Source organism: Chenopodium album, chromosome 11 (assembly GCF_948465745.1).
Source record: "Chenopodium album chromosome 11, dcCheAlbu1.1, whole genome shotgun sequence".
NCBI classification, from domain to species: domain Eukaryota; kingdom Viridiplantae; phylum Streptophyta; class Magnoliopsida; order Caryophyllales; family Amaranthaceae; genus Chenopodium; species Chenopodium album.
The window spans coordinates 52,078,240-52,101,863 of NC_137844.1; the positions used below are offsets into that span (position 1 = coordinate 52,078,240).

A 23,624-nucleotide genomic window follows, 5' to 3' on the forward strand; every position below is an offset into this window, starting at 1 on the left:
AGTTTCAAAAAAAAAATTTTACCAAAGATATCATTTCCCCAAAAATAGTTTTTTCTCCCTCTAAAAATTCAACTTTCCATAATAATTTTAGTTTTCACTCTCAATTAAAAGAACATAAGTTGTAATGTAAAGAACATATACTTCATACCTAAAGAACACACTGATCAAACTCAAAGAACATACGATAATAAAAATAATTTTATTATATATGATAATTGAAAAAAAAAACGATGTGTGCGTCACTCATTACCTCAAGGAACATACGAGCCAAATTCAAAGAACATACTTTGTATAATTAAAACTCAAAAAACATGTTTAATCAATATATGTTAAAGAACATAAGTATAAAAGAACATATCATTAAACATATATAGGTATGTTCTTTGTCAAATATAAGCATGTTCTTTGTCAAACACGGTATGTTCTTTGTTCAACCAAATTGTATTATTTCCGCTTTTTTTTTATTTATCGGGTGCACTATACACATGGTGCACCCTGGTGTACTATTCTATTTTCAGAATTTAAACAACGAGTGGGATCTTACCTCTATCTAATTAGGCCTATATCTGAGCTAGAGCGTGTGCTTACCCAGGGCCCATGACAGAGAAGGCCCAAATTAAGTTTCCTTTGAAGTTTATAATATAATACGGAGTATGTGTTATTTTTATAAAAAATTTAGCAAAAAATCAATATTTATTTTCATCCACCTGGTTTGTAGTTTTGTGCATGTGACTTGGTGGTTGATGTGATGGGATATGTAATACCTCCTACTCGGTTGAGGGTTTGAAATCTTTGAATACCCTAGATGCACAATTTTTTTATTTTTTATTAATCATCTTAAGTTGACAGTATTGACACAAAACTTTGGCCATAAAGGCAAGCTATAAACTATACATAAACATCATCTGATCTATTGAACCGCCCACTTCAAACAAAAAGGTAAGCTAAGGTTCGCTAGCACAAGTTTGTGTATGAGCGCCAATTATAAAAGAATAATACATAACCAAATTTAAGTAAACTTTAAACTGGATCGTTAAACATGACTCACTTAATCACTTGGCTCACTAACACTATACGTAGGATAGAACGACCCAACCCATACCCAACTAATATAAACCTATAACATGACTTATTTTAGTTGACAAGAGGATCTAAAAAAGAAAAACTAAACAACACACATGGCTTGTTTTAGTTAATTTTTAAAATTAAACTTTGGTTAATATAAACCAAACTTGTTATACATTCACTTTTTATGGTCCCATTTTCTCTGAAAAAAACAAAAAACCCACCAAAAACACACTCACTTTTGATTTATTTAAATTGGCGGTCGGTGCCTCGCATCAACTTCCACTGCTTACTGCCCAACACCAGCTTTCCCGATCATCTCCGCCACCGTCAGTTTTCTCTCCTCCTTCTTCTTTAACTACTTTCTATAATTGTGCAATTTGATTCATATTCATGTTTTCTTTTCTTAATTGATCAAATTTATCATGTAATGTACGGAGTTGTGATCTTATTTGGTCAAAAATTGCATCTTTATTGTAAGTATTTTGATTTTCATTTATTAATCATTGCTTTTACTTTGTTAATTACATTATTGTTTAAGTGGGTTTTCAGTATTACTGAAGAATGATTAATAGAATTGTTTTAGCTTTTCGAAATTAATTACATGATTATGATAATAACCCTTGATTAAAAGGGAGAAATGTGAAGTGGGGCCAAATTTTTAGAGTTAATGGTCAAGACATTACCTGTGAAATTAGATTTCTCTAACAGAAAATGTTAATCTTTTTTTCAAGAAATTAGCTTTAGTTAATTAAATTTTCTAATATTAGATGGACTAATGTATCTGTCTTTAATTTTTTAGTAATCTGAAAGTGGCTTTGATATTGTCCGTTTTTAAAAAAATTTTGTAGAGATAGTAAGTCGTGAGTCATGATGTAGATGGGACTCAATCCTATTACTTTGGATTATTACATCAAAGAAGTTTCAAATTCTTTTGTTACATGATTCTTCGTTGTAATTAAATGTCTTCAGTTTGATTTAATCTCAGGAATTTAGTTCCAGCATATTCAATCAGCATCATATAGTTTGGAATCACACATTGCTTGTGAATTTGAGAGCTTAAATTTAAGCAACAATGCAAGCTGCTTTAATAACACCAAATGTAAGCTTAAACCTTTCAACACCTAAAGTTTCGAAAGGGGTAGTCATTCATCATTCATATATTCCTGTAAGATGTCTTTCTGTAAGAGCATCATCTGCACCTTCAACCCCGACTACTAAAACATCAACCAATGAGACATCAGAATCATCTCATAAGCTCAACAAGTACAGCTCTCGCATCACTGAACCGAAGTCTCAAGGAGCATCACAAGCTGTTCTTTATGGAATTGGACTTTCTGATGATGATATGCACAAACCCCAGATTGGTATTTCATCAGTTTGGTATGAAGGTAACACTTGTAATATGCATCTATTAAGCTTGGCAGAAGCTGTTAAGGAAGGAATTAAGGATGCTGGGTTAATTGGGTTTAGGTTCAATACTATTGGTGTTAGTGATGCCATCTCAATGGGTACAAGGGGGATGTGCTACAGTTTGCAATCTCGAGATCTGATTGCCGACAGTATTGAGACTGTTATGTCTGCTCAATGGTATGATGGCAACATTTCAATTCCTGGGTGTGATAAAAATGTGAGCATTTGGCTACTTGTTCATCATCAGCAACTCTTTCTATTTTTTCTCTGATTGTGTTATCATACTTTATTTCATTTATCGTTGTCGTAAATTCTATTTAGAGACTTAAGTGTATTGATTTGGTTTCATTTCTATGATCTGATTGTGTATAGTTTTGTATATCCAAGCTAGATCAAGGATGCACAACTGTCCTGTATTTGTTTTTTTTTTTTTTTTTTTTTTTGCAATTTCCTTGATTTTCGGTTGGGTGACAGATTGGCAGTCGGTGAATTTTGATGTTTGTTTAACAATCTGTCTCATGCTTATCTGTGAATGTTGACTGCTAACTGTTTTATGGCTTATGTTTAATTTGATTGTCATGCTATCAAGCTAATTATTGTGATGGATTTGAATCTTGAGAACTTTTGTGCTTTTGGTTCTTTCTTATTGAAATTTCAAGGTAGATCGTATGTCTTGAAGTTTGAGATGTTATATTGATTTACTATACAGTAAGCTGGTACATGATATATATGGGCTGTGACTGATTTCTATATCTATGCAGATGCCAGGTACTATCATGGCTATGGGACGTCTAAATAGGCCTAGTATCATGATATATGGCGGTAGTATCAAGGTTCGCCCCTCCTATTTTCTTGATGTCTTACTTAACTCGCTCCTTGTGTTAACCTAATAGAATCTTTCTCCAAGTAGCATTTGCAATCTGAAATAGTGTCCTCTTCTTTTAAGAGGCTTTTTGCAACTTTTCTCCTTATAGGAATAGTTATATGTTGCACTTAAAAAGTAGGGCTGGCAAACGGATCAGGTCGGGTCGGGTTCGTGTTCGGGTCAGCTAATTTCGGGTCAGCGACCCCCCAACCCGAACCTGATCCATTTATGTTTTCGGGTTGAAAAACCCAACCTGAACCTGATATTTTCAGGTTCGGGTCAACCTGAAATTGACCCACTTTGACCTGTTTTTTTTTTCCTTTCTTTTTTGGGTTTTAAACTTTAAATCGGGTTGCAGATTATCGGGTTAGGGGTTGGCCAACCCGAACAACCTGATTATTTCAAACAACATGATTTTTTAAAGAAACAACAATTCAATCCATATCATTCTCACAATATAAAAGAAATTAATCAAAAACACAAGTGAAATTTGGGTTAAATTTGTAACAAAAAAAGCCAAACAAGTGGCTATTAAGATGAACTTACCATATAGATCTATTAATGATAGTTTTATAGTAAATTTGCATGAACTCCATACTTATTTCTCATCATTATGTATTTATGTATAAATGAAAAAGATGAATAAAAAAATTGAATGAAACCCATAACAGTAGTAACGAGTAATGATTATGCATGTACATTGTAGATCAACTAATAGTCTAATACTAATTTCCAGAGTACTGATTAAGACCGAAGCTTGAGGATCAGATACATTGAAGCTTGAAGGAGGTTGATTGGTGGAGCAACCAAGTGACCCAACCAGAGTTGCAGACCATGACTCTTCCTTGAGAAATTGAGAGTTAAAGAATAAAGAGAGAGAAAATAAAGGAGAGAGAAAGAAAGTGACTTGAGTGCGGCGCGGCTGAATAATGTTAGGCATTTAGGTTTAATGGTTTATGATTCATATATTGGGCTTGGGCCATGCTTTACTTCAAGGTTTTTGTATAAAAAATTTAGTCTAGCTTACGATTAATTATTTTTTCGGGTTATATGGGTCATTTTCGGGTTGAGAATTTCAACCTTAACCTAACCCATTTAATTTCAGGTCGGGTTCGTGTCAACCCATTTAAAAAATCGGGTCAAAAATCTCAACCCTAACCCGTTATTTTCAGGTCGGGTTCGGGTCGGGTTATCGGGTCGGGTCAGATTTTGCCACCCCTATTAAAAAGGGTTCAGCTACTTTAGCCCACTAATTTTTCTATAGAAGTTCAGCTTTTCTGCTTTAAAGATAACTTGTTTGGAGTTTAGCCCATTTACTCTTACTTTCTAACAGCTTGTTATTTCTGACTTTAACATTATTGTGTAGAAACTCCAGCAGTTATCAGTCTCTTTCCTTCCTACATCATAGGGTCTTATCTTCCTGCATGAAACTTTATTGTCATTGCTAGTTTTCCTCTCAAGTCTTGCTTCTCATGCAGTTCTCTGGACTATTCCATCTTACACATATAAACTCTGCTGAAATGATATAGTACGAGAGTTTTGGGATTTCCAATAGCGCAAATAAAGTAAATGCAGCAGCACTAAAACAGGAAATAATAACAAGACGGCAGACTTACTTGAGTACTCAGGAATCGGGAGATTAATCACAACATAATATATTATGAACTATTTTTGGATGTGCGATATGGTGCTGTTAGAAGCTCCAGCTCCTTAAACCTCGTGATTTTAGCTGTATAGTAATACGAAGAACAATATAATACGAAGTACAATAAAGCTTTGGTAGGTGCACCAGCATGCCAAGGATCCATAAAACAAGACTACTGCTGGAACCCTGAGGTACAGGAGGCCAATCTGTCAGAACCTGCTGGCAGAAGCTAAGCCTATATATGGCCGTGCCACTTCTTGCACAGTCATGCCAAGTATCCTGGAGTATATCTCCACCATGCACTCTTCAACTGACCTCCTTAATGCTTTCTAAATAATCTCTGCAACCAATACAAAAGACATCAAATTTCAAATACGACTCATATGCTGGAAAAAGTATAGTTCTTGACCTTCTTGTTGTATTGACACTTCAAGATGTTTCTGTTTTAAACATGCAATTGAAATAACTTTAGTTGACTTTAAACCTTTGATATATAGTGAGTGGTGGAGACAGTAGAAAGATTACTTCACTTGCTTGAGGCATGGCGATATTATACACGTTATCTGAATACAGGGCTGTAATTTTTTTAACTCTTGCACTTATGGGAGCAAACTAGATGAGCGAACTGTTACTGACACTTGCATTGTAACAGAACCTAATAAATCAGGCTATAATTTTAACAGATCAATGCTGTAATTTCAAGGTGGATAAATAAATTTGCATATAAGTGCCATGCAATTATCTGTCTTTTACTGACTAATGTCTCTGTTTTAGGAAGATGCTAGAATCAGGAACTAAAGTTTTGCTTTAATGCATCTATATTTCTTCACTGGAAAGATGCTAGAATCAGGAACTGATGGGTGGCTTTTATTCTGAGTTGCAGCCTGCTCATTTTCGAGGACATACCTTTGATATTGCAAAAGCTTTAGAGGTACCTTATTTTTCACTTTGGTTACTGAGAGTTTCTTATATTTAACTAGTTATCTAATGTGATGCCGATTATGTTAGAACATGACATATATGAAGATGAACTTTAAGCTCTTGTATTTTTACCTCATGTCCAGCCCTTTGTACTTACACTTTTCTGTTACCATAGTGTTATGGGGAGTATGTTAGCGGAGCTATTTCTGATGAACAGAGAATGGATATTGTCCGGAATGCCTGTCCTGGAGCAGGGGCTTGTGGTGGAATGTATACAGCAAATACCATGGCATCTGCCATTGAAACTATGGGAATGACTCTTCCATACAGGTATACTATTTGAATAGGTGTTTCTTTGTAGAATAATTATGCGTGGAATTCTGATGTTTCTTTTCGATTTTACAATACTAGCTCTTCAACACCAGCCGTAGAGTCTCTGAAGTTGGATGAGTGCCGTCTTGCTGGAAAATATATTCTTGATTTGTTCAAGATGAACTTAAGACCACGAGACATAATTACCGAGAATTCTCTGCGTAATGCAATGGTTATGGTCATGGCCCTAGGTGGGTCTACCAATGCTGTCCTGCATCTGATTGCCATTGCTAGGTTAGAGCCATTGCCACCAAATTTCTGTACTTTCTTAGAGCTGAAAATGCCTAAAAACAGGATCAATGTTTTCCTTTGCAGGTCTGTTGGTCTAGACTTGACTCTCAATGACTTTCAAAAGGTTAGCGATAAGATTCCATTGCTTGCAGATCTTAAGCCAAGTGGTAAATATGTCATGGAAGATTTACACAAGGCAAGTTTATTGCTTCTCTCAGTTTATAGTTCTTGCCTTCTTGGTCTCGTAGTTGCTGAGCTTTGTTAGGATTGTCTATGATATTTTATTTTATTTTTTTTGGCTGGGCCAATATAATGCAGATTGGTGGTACTCCTGCAGTGATTCGCCACCTTCTTGATCTGGGATACTTGGATGGGGATTGCATTACTGGTATATATATAGGATATCAAGAATAGTGCATGCAATTAAAATGCAATTATGGATCTTTTATTCACTCTTCTATCTGTCACATTGTCTAGTTACAGGGAAAACACTTGCTGAGAATGCCAAACTCTTCCCCGCCTTGGCTGAAGGTCAGGTATGAAGTATATATATTTAGTGTGCTTTTTCTTGGATATTAATCATAACGTCTCTTTTTAAAATTATGGTTTAACTGTTCATATATTTGGTAAAATATTCAGCAAATCATACGGTCACAATCAAATCCCATCAAGGAAACAGGACATATCCAGATATTGTATGGTAACCTTGCTCCAGAGGGTTCTGTAGCAAAAATTACTGGAAAAGAAGGATTATATTTCTCTGGTACTGTTTCTTCAAAAACTAAAAAAATTATTTCTCTGGTACTGTCAGTCATTTCTTCAATATTTTTTTGATTGTTGGAAGTAGCAACATTTTCAAACCATTATGTGGGTGGTAAATAAAGTAGTAATGATTCAAATGTACTTATATTAAGAAGTCTCTTGTCAATATCCATGACAATGCTTTAAGCACCTCCCAAAATATCTGTTTCTTCATAAATTTACATTAGACTTTAAAGATGGTATTGATTGGAAATGAAAACTTAGGGAGCTGAATTACCATTGACATTAGCTTTAGGCTTCCCTTAAGAAGTTGCATATAATTCAATATCATTACCAACCAAACAGGTTTTTTTCCTTTCAAGTTTCAACACTGTTTCTCAAGAAAATCCAGTAAATGATGGTATAAAATTTTCAGGTCCTGCACTTGTTTTTGAAGGAGAAGAGGCTATGGTTGCTGCCATTTCAGAGGACCCTCAGAGCTTTAAGGTTTTTACGCTACATGTTCTTTTAATGCATGAGGAACTAGAAGATTTTGTTATCAACTTATCATGCTTTAAAATGTTTAATTTCCTGCTTTGTCTGCAATTCAATGGCCAATTCTATCTGTACTATTTTCCAGGGAAAAGTTGTTGTTATTAGGGGAGAAGGGCCTAAAGGCAGACCAGGTATGCCTGAAATGTTGACACCAACTAGTGCAATAGTGGGAGCAGGCCTTGGAAAGGTTAAATTATACGAATACTATCATCAATATTTAGTGCCTCTTATTTTTCATTCATGTTTACTTTGATTTTCAATATTTTCATTTCGTCTGATTGTCTTTCAAACTTTTGCAGGATGTGGCTTTATTGACAGATGGAAGATTTTCAGGAGCTTCACATGGATTTGTTATAGGCCATGTTTGTCCAGAAGCACAGGTATATTTATCTTTTTAATCTTCTAAACGAATCTATAAGAGTAAGCATCGAAATTATCTGTATGTTCTGAATTTCTGATGAGAGCTTCGCTCATTTTGATTTTGCAGGAGGGTGGACCAATCGCTCTCATTCAAAATGGAGATATTATTACAATTGATGTTCTTAAGAGGAGAATGGACGTTCACTTAACAGGAGAGGAGATCAAAGAGCGAAGGGAAAAATGGACTCCACCTCCTTTTAAGGCAAATAAAGGAGTCTTGTACAAGGTACAACTATGTTGAATTTCTGCAATTAACATTGATGGAAATTAAATGGATTATACATCTGATCAATCCAATATAAAATTTGGTGCTCCCATATAGTTATAACATTTCCAAACAAAGAATAAAGTTTTTATTTTTCGCTTGCTGATAGTTATTTTCTTTGTCTTTAGTACATCAAGAATGTGCAGTCAGCTTCGAGGGGTTGCATAACTGATGAGTAGCAGACATGAAATCGAGATGTTAAAACTGCATGCATTGAAGATTCTCTGAGAGGTATTGTAAGTTTTCGGGTTTCCTTGTTTGTATGCTGTCAGATGTACAATATATTGATAATATATGCCCATTTTAAAAAATTAGATATAAGCGGTTGGCTTCCCTAGTAAGTACCCCATGCTCTATATTTAAATACCTCGTTTGTATATCGAAATCTTTGTATACTTGAGGATTTCAATTCTCAATATTGAGCAACCAGTCAAAATCTTGTCAATATATATACTACTCAACGTTATACTTTCGAACAGTTGAGCCAGTTTCTTTTGTTAGTTTTGTAATTGAGCGACGTTTATGTTAAAATGCCTAACTATATTCATGTGATTAAGTCCACGGTCATTGTCTCATAGAAAACAAAATGAGTTTCATGTTTGTCACAAAACTGACAGTTCGGTGGTCCACCACAGATGTCCAACCACCCCCACCCCCACCCTGACCGTCACCTTCATACTTCACTAACAATCAGGCTTAGTTGAAAAATGTTTTGAGATATTTTTCATTAATAAAATTGTTTGGACTAACCAAGTTTGGTCCATTATTGAACAAGCTTTTGAAAATCCTTCTTCTCAGGTTATGTAAGTTTCTCCTCTCAACCTACTCTGGTTATAGAAATAAGCGGAGAAATAATGGAATCAATGTAGCTATAACATGTTGCTCAGTTGCTCTCTGATGCCATATGATACTGCCTTCCTGTTAGTTGTGTTACATCGTCCATAAAATCTTATTGGACAATGTTATATTGTGTACTGTTAGATATCCCTTGCTACTTTCTGTTGTAAAGTGGAAAGATCAAAATACTTACGGTCCAGTAAGTGAACAACCGCATAAACTTCAGGACAAATAAGGATTTTCCTAAAAAGTTCTATTTTAGACAGAGATAGGAACTTAGAAGGAAAATATAAATGAATCTTCAAAATGTATAGTGGACTGTTATTTATTCAACAAGATCTTGAGAAAGAAAGAAAAAGTACTCTTAAAACATAAAGTGTGCTGTTTGTGTTCAAAATTTTCTTTGAATCCCATTTCTATTCAATTAAAGAGTGATTTATACAATTACAAGAATTTTCAGGTCAGTCAATTTTATTTGTGATTTACAATTTGTGAGCTTTAATTGAAGATCCTAGGAAAAAAATCTCTCTTTTGAATTAAATTTTGTTATATTTCTGTGTAAATTCACTAGCGGTATATTGCTTAAGGCACATAGCAATTTTTTGGTTTAGATCAGATATACATGGCTGCATTCATTCAATTCATGTTTCTGCTGTAAAGCAAAAGAATTTTGATGCTACTGTAGCATGTAGCAAGCATTTACCACCAGGCTGGCTACTAACTGAACCATCGACACTGGCAACCTGAACAGAAGCAGCACTAAGCTATTCGAGTGTAACATCATAACTCCATACACTAATTTCACCACATACTCCTCCATTGTTGGCAAGTACTGCTGAATAAAAAGGGAACCGATGAAATTTGAGATTTACATCACCAGTATGCAGTGTATATTATGTTCTGCATATTCTTTACAAGTAGATTGTTTTACAGTAACATGCAGCTTGAAGTTGCAAAGATGCTATGCAGTTGTACATTGGTTTTGCACGAGATTGAATGGTTACGTTTTATTTGTGATTTTTTTGTTACTTCGTTGCCTAAGTAGTTGAAGAGCAATAAGGTGATGTTTGCTAGGAGATCTTACAGCTAGGTTTCATCCGTATGTCAATTGCAGAATTTGCAACTATTACAGCTTGTTTGTATAGAGGTATTAGCAGAACTTGTCACGAAATATGTCTGTACTAATATTCTAATACTAGGAACTCAATAAGAGTATGAACTAGTATTGGCAAAGTCCATGAAATTTTAAATGAGCCTAGTTGTATCACTAATCAATTGACCAATTGAGATTTATACGAATATGCAGTATACATCGAAAATTCGAAAATACAACAATGTCTCTGTCCTTCAGAGTCAATTAATTGAAAGAAAATGAGTTTCATGATAGTTAAGGCACACAATTTCCTGGTCCGCCAACAAACATATGGTTTACATAGTCACCACCAACATCTCCACCATACTTAGCCCTGTAACAATTTGGTTTAGTCATAATCTGTTTAAAGTCTGTTCCATTAAGAAAAAATTGTGGACCTATCACTCTCATCTTTGATATAAGGCAAGCTTTTGCATATCCTTCTTCTGGGAAATGACCACTTCCCATTGCTGGAGTAACCGTTGTTGCTGGGCTGTTAACTTCTCCTCCCCAACCAACTCTTGTCGCCCCATTCGTTAAGGTACTAAACAGCTCCTTTGGAAAATATCCGACATGCTCAGTTCCAAAGGAAAGCCACCAGTTTTTCGTATCTTGATCCTTTGTTGGTGAAAGCATCTCCAATAGTAAGTTACAAGGTATTGTAGCATCCTTATACGAATATTTTTAAGCTACAACACTTATAAGCTAACGACGTAGTAATTTGTAACACATTGTAAATCGTGTAAAAAAAACCTTAGAAATACAAATACCTGTTGAATCGTAGTAGGTATAAAAATATTGTTGACCGGAATAAGTTGATATAGGATCTATAACTTGGCCAAGAGTATTGCTTTGAGTAATTTGTACAAATCCTGGACACAATGCATTGTAACACCCTGTAGTCTTCCCAGTATCCTTCAGCATGTGTTTTCAAAAATTATAAGAGTTTTATTTTCAGATTTACTTGTTTTATTTTATGATATAAGTTGCAATATCTCATGTTACTTTGTAATGTACCATGTATAAGGGTTTTAAAAAAAAAATTGGAATACTTACAGTCCAGTAAGCGTAAAATCGAGAAGAGTTCTGTTTTAAATCTGAATTTACCTGAAATGTTTGTTAAACAATTGTGGTGAGCCGAACTTACAATAAGTTAATGTGAAGTATTTTTTGTTAGAAGGCGAGACACATGTATTACCATCCAGCCTGCTTGAATAGCGTTGCTAACGGCACCATCATAACTTGCAACAAAAACAGAAGTATCTGAGAGTTGGTTTTCTAAAACTACAGGACTCCACACGTTTATATGACCAGAAACTCCTACGCTGTTGGTTGATGCTACAACAGTTGCAATCTGCCACAGAAATTCATTAACATTTACGGAGAATAAGAAAGTCTAGTATATTAAACCCTTTTTTAATTATTTTTTTGATCATTTTTGCGTGAATTATTACATAAAAAAACATCTCCAATAGTAAGTTATAGGGTATTGTAACTAGCATCTTTTAATCATTCTCACATAGTGTCCGGGTATTGTTAGGAGTAACAAACTTGGAAGATTTGGTGGTTGAAATTGTCGTCCCTAACAAAGATGGGAATATTTCCATTGCAAGGTCCTCATCTTGGATCCTTTTGACAAGGACAGTTCCTCTAGGACATGTTGTACTTTTCGGTACAAGTTGTGAAGGCGTTAATATTGTATAAGAGCCAATAATTGATGTAGTTTGCTTGGAGACCTTGAAATTAGGTTTCATCTGCATGTAAATTGAAGACTTTAGTAATTCTTAGGACTAAATTGTCACTCAAAAATTCAAAATAAGCTAAGGCATGCATAAATTTAGCATTGAATTAAAGAGATGGACTGAACAAACCTGAATTGAGTGATTTTGTAGTAGTGGATTATCAAATGCAAATTGCTTGTTTATCTCCACGCAATCCAGAATGTCACCATGCTTTGTCTGGTTGATGGCAAAAGAAGTACATATCACACATTACATGTATTGTTGCACCCAATCATTCATTTATTTTGCGTGTTGATTTATCTTGCTTTAAATTATTCTCTTGTAATTTTCATTAGACAGCAATATATAATTTCTCGACTGTAAATTAAAGAATGTAATGTAGGATTTGAGGTTTACATACCCGGAAACTACTAATGGTTGGCTTGTTGATAAGCTCAAGTCGTTTTTTTACCATAGAATTCTCTTCTTGAAATAATAATGTTACTTCTATTGATTGCATCAAATTCATGCCAGATAGTAGCAAAACCAACAAAATCAATTGAATTTTCTCCATGTAGTTTCAAATCAACAACTACAATCTACAAAAACAAAGTAAAAAATGAACATATAACATGCGTATAACATATGGTTATATATATATGGTCCAATATAATCCATCATAAATGCTTCGTTATCTTTGTTGATTGTTGCCAATGAATTTGACTAGCATAATCTCTTTCCTTTAACTATGATTTGTCCTTTTGTGTGGTAATTAATAATAATATCCTTTTTATTATTTAATCTGTTTCGAAATAAAAGACATGCTACCTTTTTTGATTAACAACTGGTTTTTGGGCCTGTGTGATATCTCGAGTTATTACATATACTAAAATAATTGTGAATGGTATTAGAGATACTCAGATACATATTAAGACATGTATTACACTTTTTTTTTTTTTTTTTTGCTTTGCTATTCTTTTCACAAATCAACCTTGAGATCAAGAGTTCGAATATTATACAAGCCATGTGTATAATTTTTAATTAATGTGTAATAACAGGGAATAATACCCAATAAAGAAAGTCGAGAAAGTGACACATGGCATGCATACTTGATTCAAAATGTTTTGGAGAGTGCCACGTGGTATGTGGACTTGATTCAAAATTCCTTTTTTACATAGTATAGACTTAAATTAACATGCATGGGGTTTTATGTGATTGAATTGAATTTGTTCAAATGTTAGGTGAACCGTGTTTATGTTATTCTTTTCGCAAAAAGGTGTGTCATAATAAATATTTAATCTTCCATCTCAATGGTTTGCTAGCAACCTTTTAATTGGCCACAAGTGTTTTCTCTCCTATTTTTATACCTAATATGTTATCACCATGTGCTCCTGTTATGCCATGTGTCAACACTCCCCATTTGATTTCCCAACAAAAACTCTGTTTCTTATTAGTTGCAGCAAAGGGGTATTAAAAGGAAAATCGACACATAAAAAGATAACATCTAATATTCCATTTGACACAGAGTGAGGCCGGCCATGGACATCCGCAAACTCACCCAATATTGCTCAGCTATGCTCTAAGTAATCCTAAACTCTTGGTGCATCTAAAGCATCCAAGACCATCCCTAATTTTAACCAACTAAACTAGGAGTATTTGACAACCACTACAAATATTAAGGTTGGTGTAGAGTAGCTTTTCTCTTCTCAAAATACGTAGTCATCATTACATTGTCCATGTACTATTGGCAAAGTCCATGAAATTCAATTGTATGTACCTAGTTTTATCACTCACTAACCAATTAACCAAATAAGAGTTATATATATAATTATATAGAATGCATCAAAAACCCGAAAAATACGACAACTCTATGTTCTTACAATCAATTCATCGATTGAAAGATGAGTTTCATGACACAATTTGCACAATAACTCAAGCATTACAATTTGCAGGTCCACCAACCAACATATGATTATCAAAGTCACCTCCAACATTTCCTCCATAAATAGCTCTGTAACAATCTGCTTTAGTTATGGTCTGTCTAAGGTCTGTTCCATTAGGAAAATATTGTGGACCTATCACTTGCATCTTTGATACTTCCTCCGTTTCTTTTTACTTGCAACACAGCCTTGTGGCACGTGTTTTGAGGTCGGGTTTGTGTAATGTAAACAGACAAGTTATTCATTATAATTTTTACAAATGATACTTAACCCTATTCTAATCTTCGTGTAAAAATTATATTGATAAAATCGCTCGTTTATCCTCACTAATCATTTCCTAAAACTGCGTGCCTAAAAGGTGTGTTGCAAGTAAAAGAAAACGGAGGAAGTATAAGGCAAGCTTTTGAATATCCGTCTTCTGGGAAATTACCACTTCCCATCGCCGGAGAGGTAGCCGTCGTTGGGGTGTACACTTCTCCTCCCCATCCAGCTCTTGTTGCACCATTCGCTAAGGTGCTAAACAGCTCTTTCGGAAAATAACCTACATGCTCGGTTCCAAAGGTAAGCCACCAGTTTTTCGTAACTTGGTCCTATGTCAATAAGAGCATCTCCAATAGTAAATTACAAAATACTTTATTGTACTTGTCATATGACTATACGACACTTTTTAGTTTTTAGGTAGTTAGAACTTAGAAAGTACTATGATATGATGATTATGTGTAACACATAGAAAGTCGCCAAATTATATATATTTATTAACTTATAGAAGTATAAGTACCTGTTGGATGGTAGTGTTTGTAAAAACTTGATGACCCCAATAAGTTGATATAGGATCTATAACTTGGCCAAGAGCAACGCTTTGACTAACTTGTACAAATCCTGGACACAATGCATTGAAACACCCTGTGGTTTTCCCTGTATCCCTCTGCATATGTGTCAAAATATATCATTAATTTCGGATTTTAATTATTTTATTTAATATACGGTGCAACATCTCATGTTACATCGTACGGAGTAATGTTTAAGGGTTAAATAAAGATTATTAGGATACTTACGGTCCAGTAAGAGTATAATCGAGTAGAGTTCTGGTATAAATATAAATATACCTGAAGTGTTATAAACAGTTATAGTGATGAGCCAAACTTACAATAACTTAAGTATAAAGGAGAAGGCAAAATTTTATTATGTATTACCGCCCAGCCTGCTTGAATAGCGTTGCTAACGTCACCGTCATCACTTGCAACAAAAACAGAAGTATCTGATAGTTGATTTTCTATAACTACAGGACTCCACACGTTTATAAGGCCTGATACTCCAACGTTGTTGGTTGATGCTACAATAGTTGCAATCTGCATAGAAAATAACAAACCCTTTTTTATATATATTTTCATGATTTGAAAGATCAATTTCGCGTAAATTATTACAAAAAAAATAAGAAAACACATATAATTTTGTTATAGACTTTTCTTCATGTAATTTGTCAAGATAAATTGGTGTAACGGGTAACAATATAATCTAATTCTTAACATAATAAATGATTAAATATTACGAGGATATGAAGTATATTACGTCCTAATTATGGATTTATGATAAATTATTATAAAACCTTTTTTTTCTTTGTTAGTGTACTTTATCAATCACAATTAAACATTTAAACCTTAATTTCAAATTCATACTTACGTAGTGTCCGGATAGGTCAACGAGACGTACGTACGTAAAGTCGACTGAATCAATGTTAGGAGTTATAGACTCGGTCAATTTAATGGTCGAAATTGTCGTCTTAAATGATGATGAAAATTTCTCCATTGCAAGGTCCTCTTCTCGGATCCTTTTGATAAGAACAGTTCCTCTAGGACATCTTGTACTTTTCGGTACAAGTTGTGGAGGCGTTAATATTGTATAAGAGCCAATAGTTGATGTACTTTGCTTGGAGATCTTGAAATTAGGTTTCATCTGCATGTAAATTGAAGATTTTAGTTAATGGTAGGACTATATTGTCAATCAAAATAAGCAAAGGCATGCATAAAATTCAGCATGAAAAATAAATAAGAAATGGACTGAACAAACCTGAATTGAGTGATTGTGTAGTAATGGATTGTCAAATGCAAATTGCTTGTTTATCTCCACGCAATTCAGAATTTCACCATGCTTTGTCTGATTTAAAAAAAAAAAAAAAAAAAAAAAAAAAAAAAAAAAAAAAAAAAGAATTACATGATCACACATTATATGTATTGCACATTTGCACTCAATCCTCGTTAAATTGACAATATAATGCATTTATATTGAAGTTGGATATGTATGTATGGGCGAGGTATACGCTGGAGGTGGCTTATGACATGACATGACCAAACATGAAAAAATCATGTTATGTATTGTGTGTGTTTAGAGATATCAATGGGGCATATGTTGGTGTTTCCATCCCCATCTCTACCTAACATTTTATCTCCATTCTCATTCCCATCCTCATCCCCATCCCCGCAACGGATCCAAAAGTCATCCAAAATCCAAAACCATCCCTTTTCCCTCCTCCTCCCACTTGGATATTCACCCCCACCTAATTCCCACTCAAGATCCACCTAATTCCCGTATCCCAAATACACAATCCTACATAATTATTATAGATTATAATAAAAAATATATATATATCTTTGCTAATATTACACACTTTTTTGTTTTATAAAATAAATGTACTACAAAGTATTATATTTATTATTTTATTTTACTTAATTTTTTTTCATAAAGGTGGGGATGGGGCGGGGATGAAGTGGGTTGGGTCAGGTAGGGATGAGGCGGGTACAACCTAAAATCCCCCCCCTGCGGCTGACCAATCACCCATGACGGGTATGGTTTTTAATCCCTATCCCCGCCTCACCACTCGCTAAGCCAAGACTTATTTGAGCCCCATTAAGGCAAGGAATGGAGTTGTGGTGGGTCTCCTACTTGATCCGCCCCACTGACATCTCTACCGTGTGTTAAGCCAAGCTGGGCCTAGGCCACTTTCTTTTTTCTCTGTTGAGAATTGCAACAAGGCATAGTCTGACATGAAAAATCACACTAAAATAACTAAGTAGATTCATCCATGGGACAGACCCTAGTCAAGTCCAAACCATATGAGATTGACCCACCCGTCTCACAACCATCTTTAGTTTTGTTGTTAAATGTTACGCATTATAAATAATTGCTCTTAAATTGTAAATTGAGTGTACCCAGCCGGAGACTGCAAATTAAAAATCTTTATTTTACATCACATGTTTTACCATCCATTATAAGACAAATTGCACAAATATTTGTTTTTTCTTTTGCATTCAAATTCTAAAAATCATTCATTAATATTTGCTTGTTAATTCATCTAATTTTAAAGAATTCTCCACTAATTAATTTTCATGATTTTCTCCAAACCTCTCAAGTGTAGACAATATTATCGAAACTCTAAATTTATTAGGAGGTTACATACGTCAACCCTAAATAGAGGAGAAAAACGTATAGAGGATTTTTATGAACTTTAAAACACAATTAGAGAATGTATGTAACTTAGGATTTGAGGTTTACAATTTACATACCCGGAAACTCTTAATGGCTGGCCTGTTGATAAGCTCAAGTCGTTTTTTTACCATAAATTTCTCATCTTCAAATAATGTTGCTTCTAAATATTGTACCAAATTCATGCCTAATAGTACCAAAACCAACAAAATCAGCTGAGTTTTCTCCATGGAGTATCAAATTAACAACTACAATAACAAAGTCAAAAATTCAATGAATTTGACTTTTTTTTTTTTAATTTTATGAGCAATATCTGGTTTCATATAACGCATGGTGACGATGACATATATTATGGCCATCTTCTATGGTAAAAAAAATGATATTATATGTAAGCCAGCTCATTATTTTAGAATTTTTATGTATCCTTCTTAAATGCTTTGTAATCTTTATTACGAAGTATATTGATTTGTTGCCATATGTATTTGATTGACATAATTTTTTCCTTTTATTAAGATTTTTTTCCTTTGTGATGAACTGATACTACCTATAAATTCATGAAATATTATTACGTTTTGGCAATTTTACGTGATTATTTATTATTAAGGAAAATAAACTAGTTTCCTAAAAAAAAAAAAAAAGGGAAAATACAATAGTGAAAAGTAATAAATAATAATTCACTGTCAAATAACATAACAAGTACTCCATATTAAATATTTCTGTATTTTTTTTTAAATTTTTTTTAAGACAATATTAATGCATTATTAAGGCAGGGAAATAGGAATATTTATGTTGGAAGTAGGTACATAGTAAATATTTTGGTAAATAAAAATTGCTTTGTGAGTAGGTAAAGTTTTTGGTACTCCGTAAATGAAATTGCATTGGAAATAGTGTAAAAAATTATTTTAATCTAGCTAGAAAATTATTCAAACGTAATTTAGGCTCTGTTCAGTTCACCTTAAAAATTCAGTTCACCTTAAAAAAATAATATTCAATAAAAATAATTTCGGTTTAATAAAAATAATTTCGGTTTACTAAAAATAATTTCAGTCCAGCAAAAATTGATAAGCCCTCGTTCGCTTCACCTTATTTTTGCTGAACTGTAATTATTTTTACTGTATTGAAATTTTTTTTTGCTAAACTTATATTATTTTCAATATTAATTTTACTGAACTAAAATTATTTTTGCTGAATTAAAATTATTTTTGCTGAACAAAAATTATTTTTACTGAATTTCTATTATATTCCTTCTTTAAAGTTACTGATTTTTACTGAACTGGAATTATTTTTACTGAACTGAACTTAATTTTACTGGATTGAACTTATTTTACTGAACTGAACTTATTTTTACTAAATTAGAATTATTTTTACTCAATATTATTTTTTTAAGGTGAAGTGAACATGGCCTAACTCTAAAGAAGAAATATAATAGAGGATCAGTAAAAATAATTTAAGTTCAGCAAAATTAATTTCAGTTTAGTAAAAATAATTTAAGTTCAGCAAAAATAATTTCAGTTCACTAAAAATAAAAGGGAACGCAAAATATGACAAATGTAATCTTGCAGCAACAATGGAGGGAGTAATTAATACTCCAAATGGTTTCTTTTTTATTATGATTTTGTCCTTAGCTTCTATGGGATAATTAATACTCTCATCGTTCCTTTTGTATCGTCTTATAATGCAAATTCTTGGTTGAGTTAATCTTCTAACATATGGTATTAGAGACTTAAAGTTAGTGTGATAATTTAAGGATGTCACGGCTTCAAATCTCATTCACCTTTTTTCAAGTGGAATATCTAGCGAGTGTATCACAAATTCATAATTAGCTTACTACTAGGAGTAATGAGTATATAACATTTTCAATAGTTTGCTCTTATGTACACATCTATACTACGGAGTAATATATTAAAAAGTGTTTTGAAATTTGAACACCAAACCTCACCCTCCACGTTTATACATAAATACGTATTAGAATGTAGCATAGAATAAAAGCCAAAAAAATTCATAATTGACATTGACCATCAATTGTAATCCGTTTCAAATTCCATTCATTTACTTCCAATTATCAATTTATTTTTATTTAGATCCAAACTCAATCAAAGCTTAAGTTTGTAATTAAATAAAATTTCATGTAATCAAATCCAATGGGTCTCTGCCGCCCTTTTTTTCTTTTTCTCTGTTATCTCTCCTCTCTCTTCTAGAGTTTTAGTTTTCTTGTCCGTCTAGACTATTTCTGACCCTTTTTCTTTAATTTAATTTTTAGGGTTCGTTTGGCATTACTATGGTTTTCCGTTTCTTTGATTTTTGTTTTTTAAGAGCATATGATATATGTCCTATAATGAATCAAAAACAATTTAAACTTATTAAAATCATGATAATTTTGAAAACTGACAACAGAAAATTGGAAACACCTTTTTCTTGTTTCCTGTTTTTGGTTTTTGGTTTTCAAAAAAAAAAGAAAACTGAAAACAAAAAATGATGTCAAACAAGCCCTTAATTTTTTGTTTTGTTTTACGTTTTGTTTTGTTCTCTCCATCTATGAGAGTCTCTCCCAATTTTCTGGGTTTTTTCCAATTTTTTGGGATTTTGATTCTCATCCATGGATGGGAATTTTATTTTTAGGGTTCTTATAATAATTGGGAAGGTAATTTGGATTCCTATGGATCTGAAATTTGTCATCAACTGGTCAATCAAAACATGAGCGCGGATTGCGGAGATCTCAACTTGGAAAGATGCAAAGACATCGAAAATCATTGCTCGCATCAAGCTTGAAGCGGTGGACTATGAGTTATGCCAAATTTGCAAATTAGTTATGATTTTGATTGTAAAAATTATGATATTTTTTCTAAATTTGTGGTTTACAGATCTTTATTATTATAGATGTCGTATGGCTATTATTTAATGATATTATTGCTTCCCATTCACAAAAAAAAAAAAAAAAAAAAAAAAAAAAATCCAATGGGTCTAGAATTAAAGCTTCAAAAGACCATATAGTTGTCACATGAAACTTCAATGTTATAACCCAAGATAAAGTTCAGATGACACACTAATTTTATACTCCCTCCGTTCATAATGTTAGTCCCATATAGAATCAATCACATAAAATAAGAAAACAAATATATTTGGAATCTAACATTAAAGTACAACAGATTTCATAATTAGTTTACCTTATTTAACTTTTTTGATTTTTCATTAGGAAAGCACAAGTCATAATTGCATAATTTAAGGTAAAAAATTTCTTACTTAGAGTCATGTCATCAATCCACAATCAATTAATTCTAAAAAAAAAAAAATCAAGTTATAAATGAAATATATTTAATATGAGTAGATATTTTTAAAACGCCCAAAATAATATATGGGACTAACATTATGAAACGGAGGGAGTCTATACTCCAAAAACGTCATTAATTATAACCTTGTTTAATTTTGCCACCATAATTAAAGGGTACTAATTTCATACTTCAAATTAAGTTATACTTTTACAATTTGGTGGTCCACCAAAGAGCATAAAATGTCCAAATTGACCACCAGAATCTCCACCATATTTCACCTTATAACAATCAGGCTTACTTACACCCATTTTAAGGTCTTCTTCTGCAGGAGGTTTCTCCGTACCAACCAAGCTTAGTCCATATATTACACAAGCCTTGTTAGGTCCTTCCTCTGGGAAATGACCACTTCCCATCCCCGGAGCCGCCTCCTTTGGCGAGGTATAAATCTCTCCTCCCCAACCTGCTCTTGTTGCCCCGTCCCCTAGGGTACCAAACAGCTCCTTCGGCCAATATCCTACTCCTTCATCCCCGAAAAATAGCCACCAATTCTTTGTTTTTAGTTCCTGTACTTATCAATAATGATACGATTGTTATTTTCCAAATAATAGGTCACATTTGATTATTATTATTATTATTATTATTATTATTATTATTATTATTATTATTATTATTATTATTATTATTATTATTATTATTATTATTATTATTATTATTATTATTATTTTACCGAGTACTCATAGTTGGAAATATAGTTTTACTTTTAAATTATAATGTATCATATGACAAAATTAAATTACCTGTTTGATGGAAATATTGATAAAACGTTGTTCACCTTGGTAAGTTGAAACCGGCTGTAGAGCTAGGCCAGGAGTAACCTTTTGACTAACTTGTACAAATCCTGGACATAATCCGTGGTAACAACCTGTGTTCTTTCCGGTGTCTTTCTACAAAATTTGAAATTGGTGAACAAATTACGGTACTTAGTTTGAAAAAAACATCATTGTTAGTTATTGGAATACTTACGGTCCAGTAGGCATAAAACCAAGTATTATTTTGGCCAAATACACTAGGATTCACCTGAAATGTTTAAGTTGAGACAAAGATTGATTAAAAAAAAAATCAAAAACTCTTTAAGCGAGACGAATTTACAATAACTTATGGTGAGATATTAAAAGTGATTGACCAAACAAGTAAGGAGTACATATATATTTACCACCCAACCGGCTGATACACCGTTAACACCGGAAACATCATCACTAGCAACAAAAACCGAAGCAACTGTTAGTTGATCCTGTGTAACCTCAGGATTCCACACGTTAATTACTCCATTTGCTCCTAAGTTTTTGGTTGCTGCTACAAGAGTTGCAATCTGCCAAGGGAAAAAAAAAAAAAAGATCGAGAAAGGACTAAAAAAGAAGATATGAAATGTCCAATTAACTTGTTTTATCTTTGGACAAGTATATGACATTCTCGACAACAGTATATCTTTATAATAAGCGTCTTTTCATATAAACATGTTACATACTTTTACCATTACTAAATAGTTGCACCATATATCTGGTCAAACTTTTACACCATTGACCATAAATATAATTTACACTACTGTATAAATTATAAGGAAACATAAATCTTGTCAAAGCGTCTTAATATGTATTTTTTTTAAAAAAACATTGTATAACTGCATTATTATTAGCATTATATTAATGGTCAAACGAATGCACTGAGACCATGAGAAAAAGCAAATGATGCAACCATTTTAGTAACAGATAAATTAGTTTTAACGGTTTTGGAATCTAAAGAACAATGAGTATTACTTGTACTATGTTTCAATGCAATTTTAGGGTGTTAACATTAATAAAAACATTGTGACATGATTCATATACGGAGTAAGTAAAATAAATTCAAAATCTCATAAGTTATTATTCCTTGCAATTATAATCCTAATAAATGCATGCTACAATAATTTAGCATATTTAATCTTTGATTAATTATATAACATACCATGAAGCTTTTAATTGATGGCTTGTTGATGAGATGAAGTTGATTTTTAACCATCGTTTTTTCATCTTGTGAAGATGTTGCTTCTAATCCTTGTATCGAATTCGTCACTAACAAAACTAAGATGATCAACAGACTTCCTTCCATGATAAATTGGATCCTCGTTGATTGTATCAGAACATATATTAAAACTATCGAAACACTGTCTCCTATCCTGTATATATATGTATAGAAAAATAAATTTGTTTAATGTTTAAGGAAATAACCGTTTTAAAACAAAAAGAAAAAACACAAAGCTACCATAAACATTGGGAAAAGAAATTAATATTTAAATGTGGCTAGCCACATCATGTGACCAGCCATCACGGGTTAATATTTTAGTGTTATAGGAGTTATTCGGTGAGTGTTAATACAGGCATTGTTGTTAGAATCGCGATCCGGATCGTGCGATCCTATGATCTAATTTTAGCCAAACGATTCGGATCAGATGTAGAATCACATAGCAAGCAGGATCGATGTATGTAGGATCGTGTAGGATGTGCAGGATTAGGTAGGATTATGCAGGATCAGGTTGGATCGTATAGGATCGGGTAGGATCCTATTTGTTACTTCAATTATTATTGGATTGTACAGGATCGGTCAGAATCGGATAGAATCGTGTAAGATCGGCCGGAATCGCGTAGAATTGGTCAAAATCCTACATTTTACTTATTAAAATGAGCCTAAAGTAATCAAACTTTTCTCTAAGCCAAGA

At 33.1% G+C, this 23,624-nt stretch overlaps 3 protein-coding genes across 3 annotated transcripts; 1 reads left to right on the forward strand and 2 right to left on the reverse strand.

Moving 5' to 3' along the window:
- Positions 1-1,254: 1,254 nt before the first annotated feature.
- On the forward strand, positions 1,255-9,001 carry LOC145569141 (dihydroxy-acid dehydratase, chloroplastic-like). Its single transcript, XM_081628507.1, has 15 exons — positions 1,255-1,394; positions 2,054-2,695; positions 3,240-3,311; positions 5,872-5,919; positions 6,085-6,239; positions 6,321-6,515; positions 6,597-6,708; positions 6,831-6,900; positions 6,990-7,048; positions 7,152-7,275; positions 7,690-7,760; positions 7,894-7,995; positions 8,108-8,188; positions 8,296-8,454; positions 8,622-9,001. Exons 2-15 carry the CDS (start codon positions 2,141-2,143, stop codon positions 8,670-8,672), a joined length of 1,854 nt encoding a protein of 617 aa, XP_081484633.1. The 5' UTR covers positions 1,255-1,394; positions 2,054-2,140; the 3' UTR covers positions 8,673-9,001.
- A 970-nt stretch (positions 9,002-9,971) lies between these two features.
- Positions 9,972-12,757, reverse strand: LOC145566822 (protein neprosin-like). The gene is made up of 8 exons (XM_081626117.1): positions 12,605-12,757; positions 12,334-12,420; positions 11,982-12,216; positions 11,661-11,800; positions 11,519-11,569; positions 11,216-11,377; positions 10,763-11,131; positions 9,972-10,073 (listed from the first exon to the last, which is right to left on the reverse strand). The coding sequence occupies exons 1-8, from the start codon at positions 12,755-12,757 to the stop codon at positions 9,972-9,974; spliced, it is 1,299 nt and encodes a 432-aa protein (XP_081482243.1).
- Positions 12,758-14,115: 1,358 nt separating this feature from the next.
- Positions 14,116-23,017, reverse strand: LOC145566823 (uncharacterized). The gene is made up of 12 exons (XM_081626118.1): positions 22,874-23,017; positions 22,086-22,241; positions 21,896-21,949; positions 21,670-21,816; positions 21,078-21,435; positions 17,684-17,790; positions 15,804-16,076; positions 15,317-15,472; positions 15,179-15,229; positions 14,902-15,048; positions 14,554-14,713; positions 14,116-14,231 (listed from the first exon to the last, which is right to left on the reverse strand). The coding sequence occupies exons 1-12, from the start codon at positions 23,015-23,017 to the stop codon at positions 14,116-14,118; spliced, it is 1,869 nt and encodes a 622-aa protein (XP_081482244.1).
- Positions 23,018-23,624: the final 607 nt, after the last annotated feature.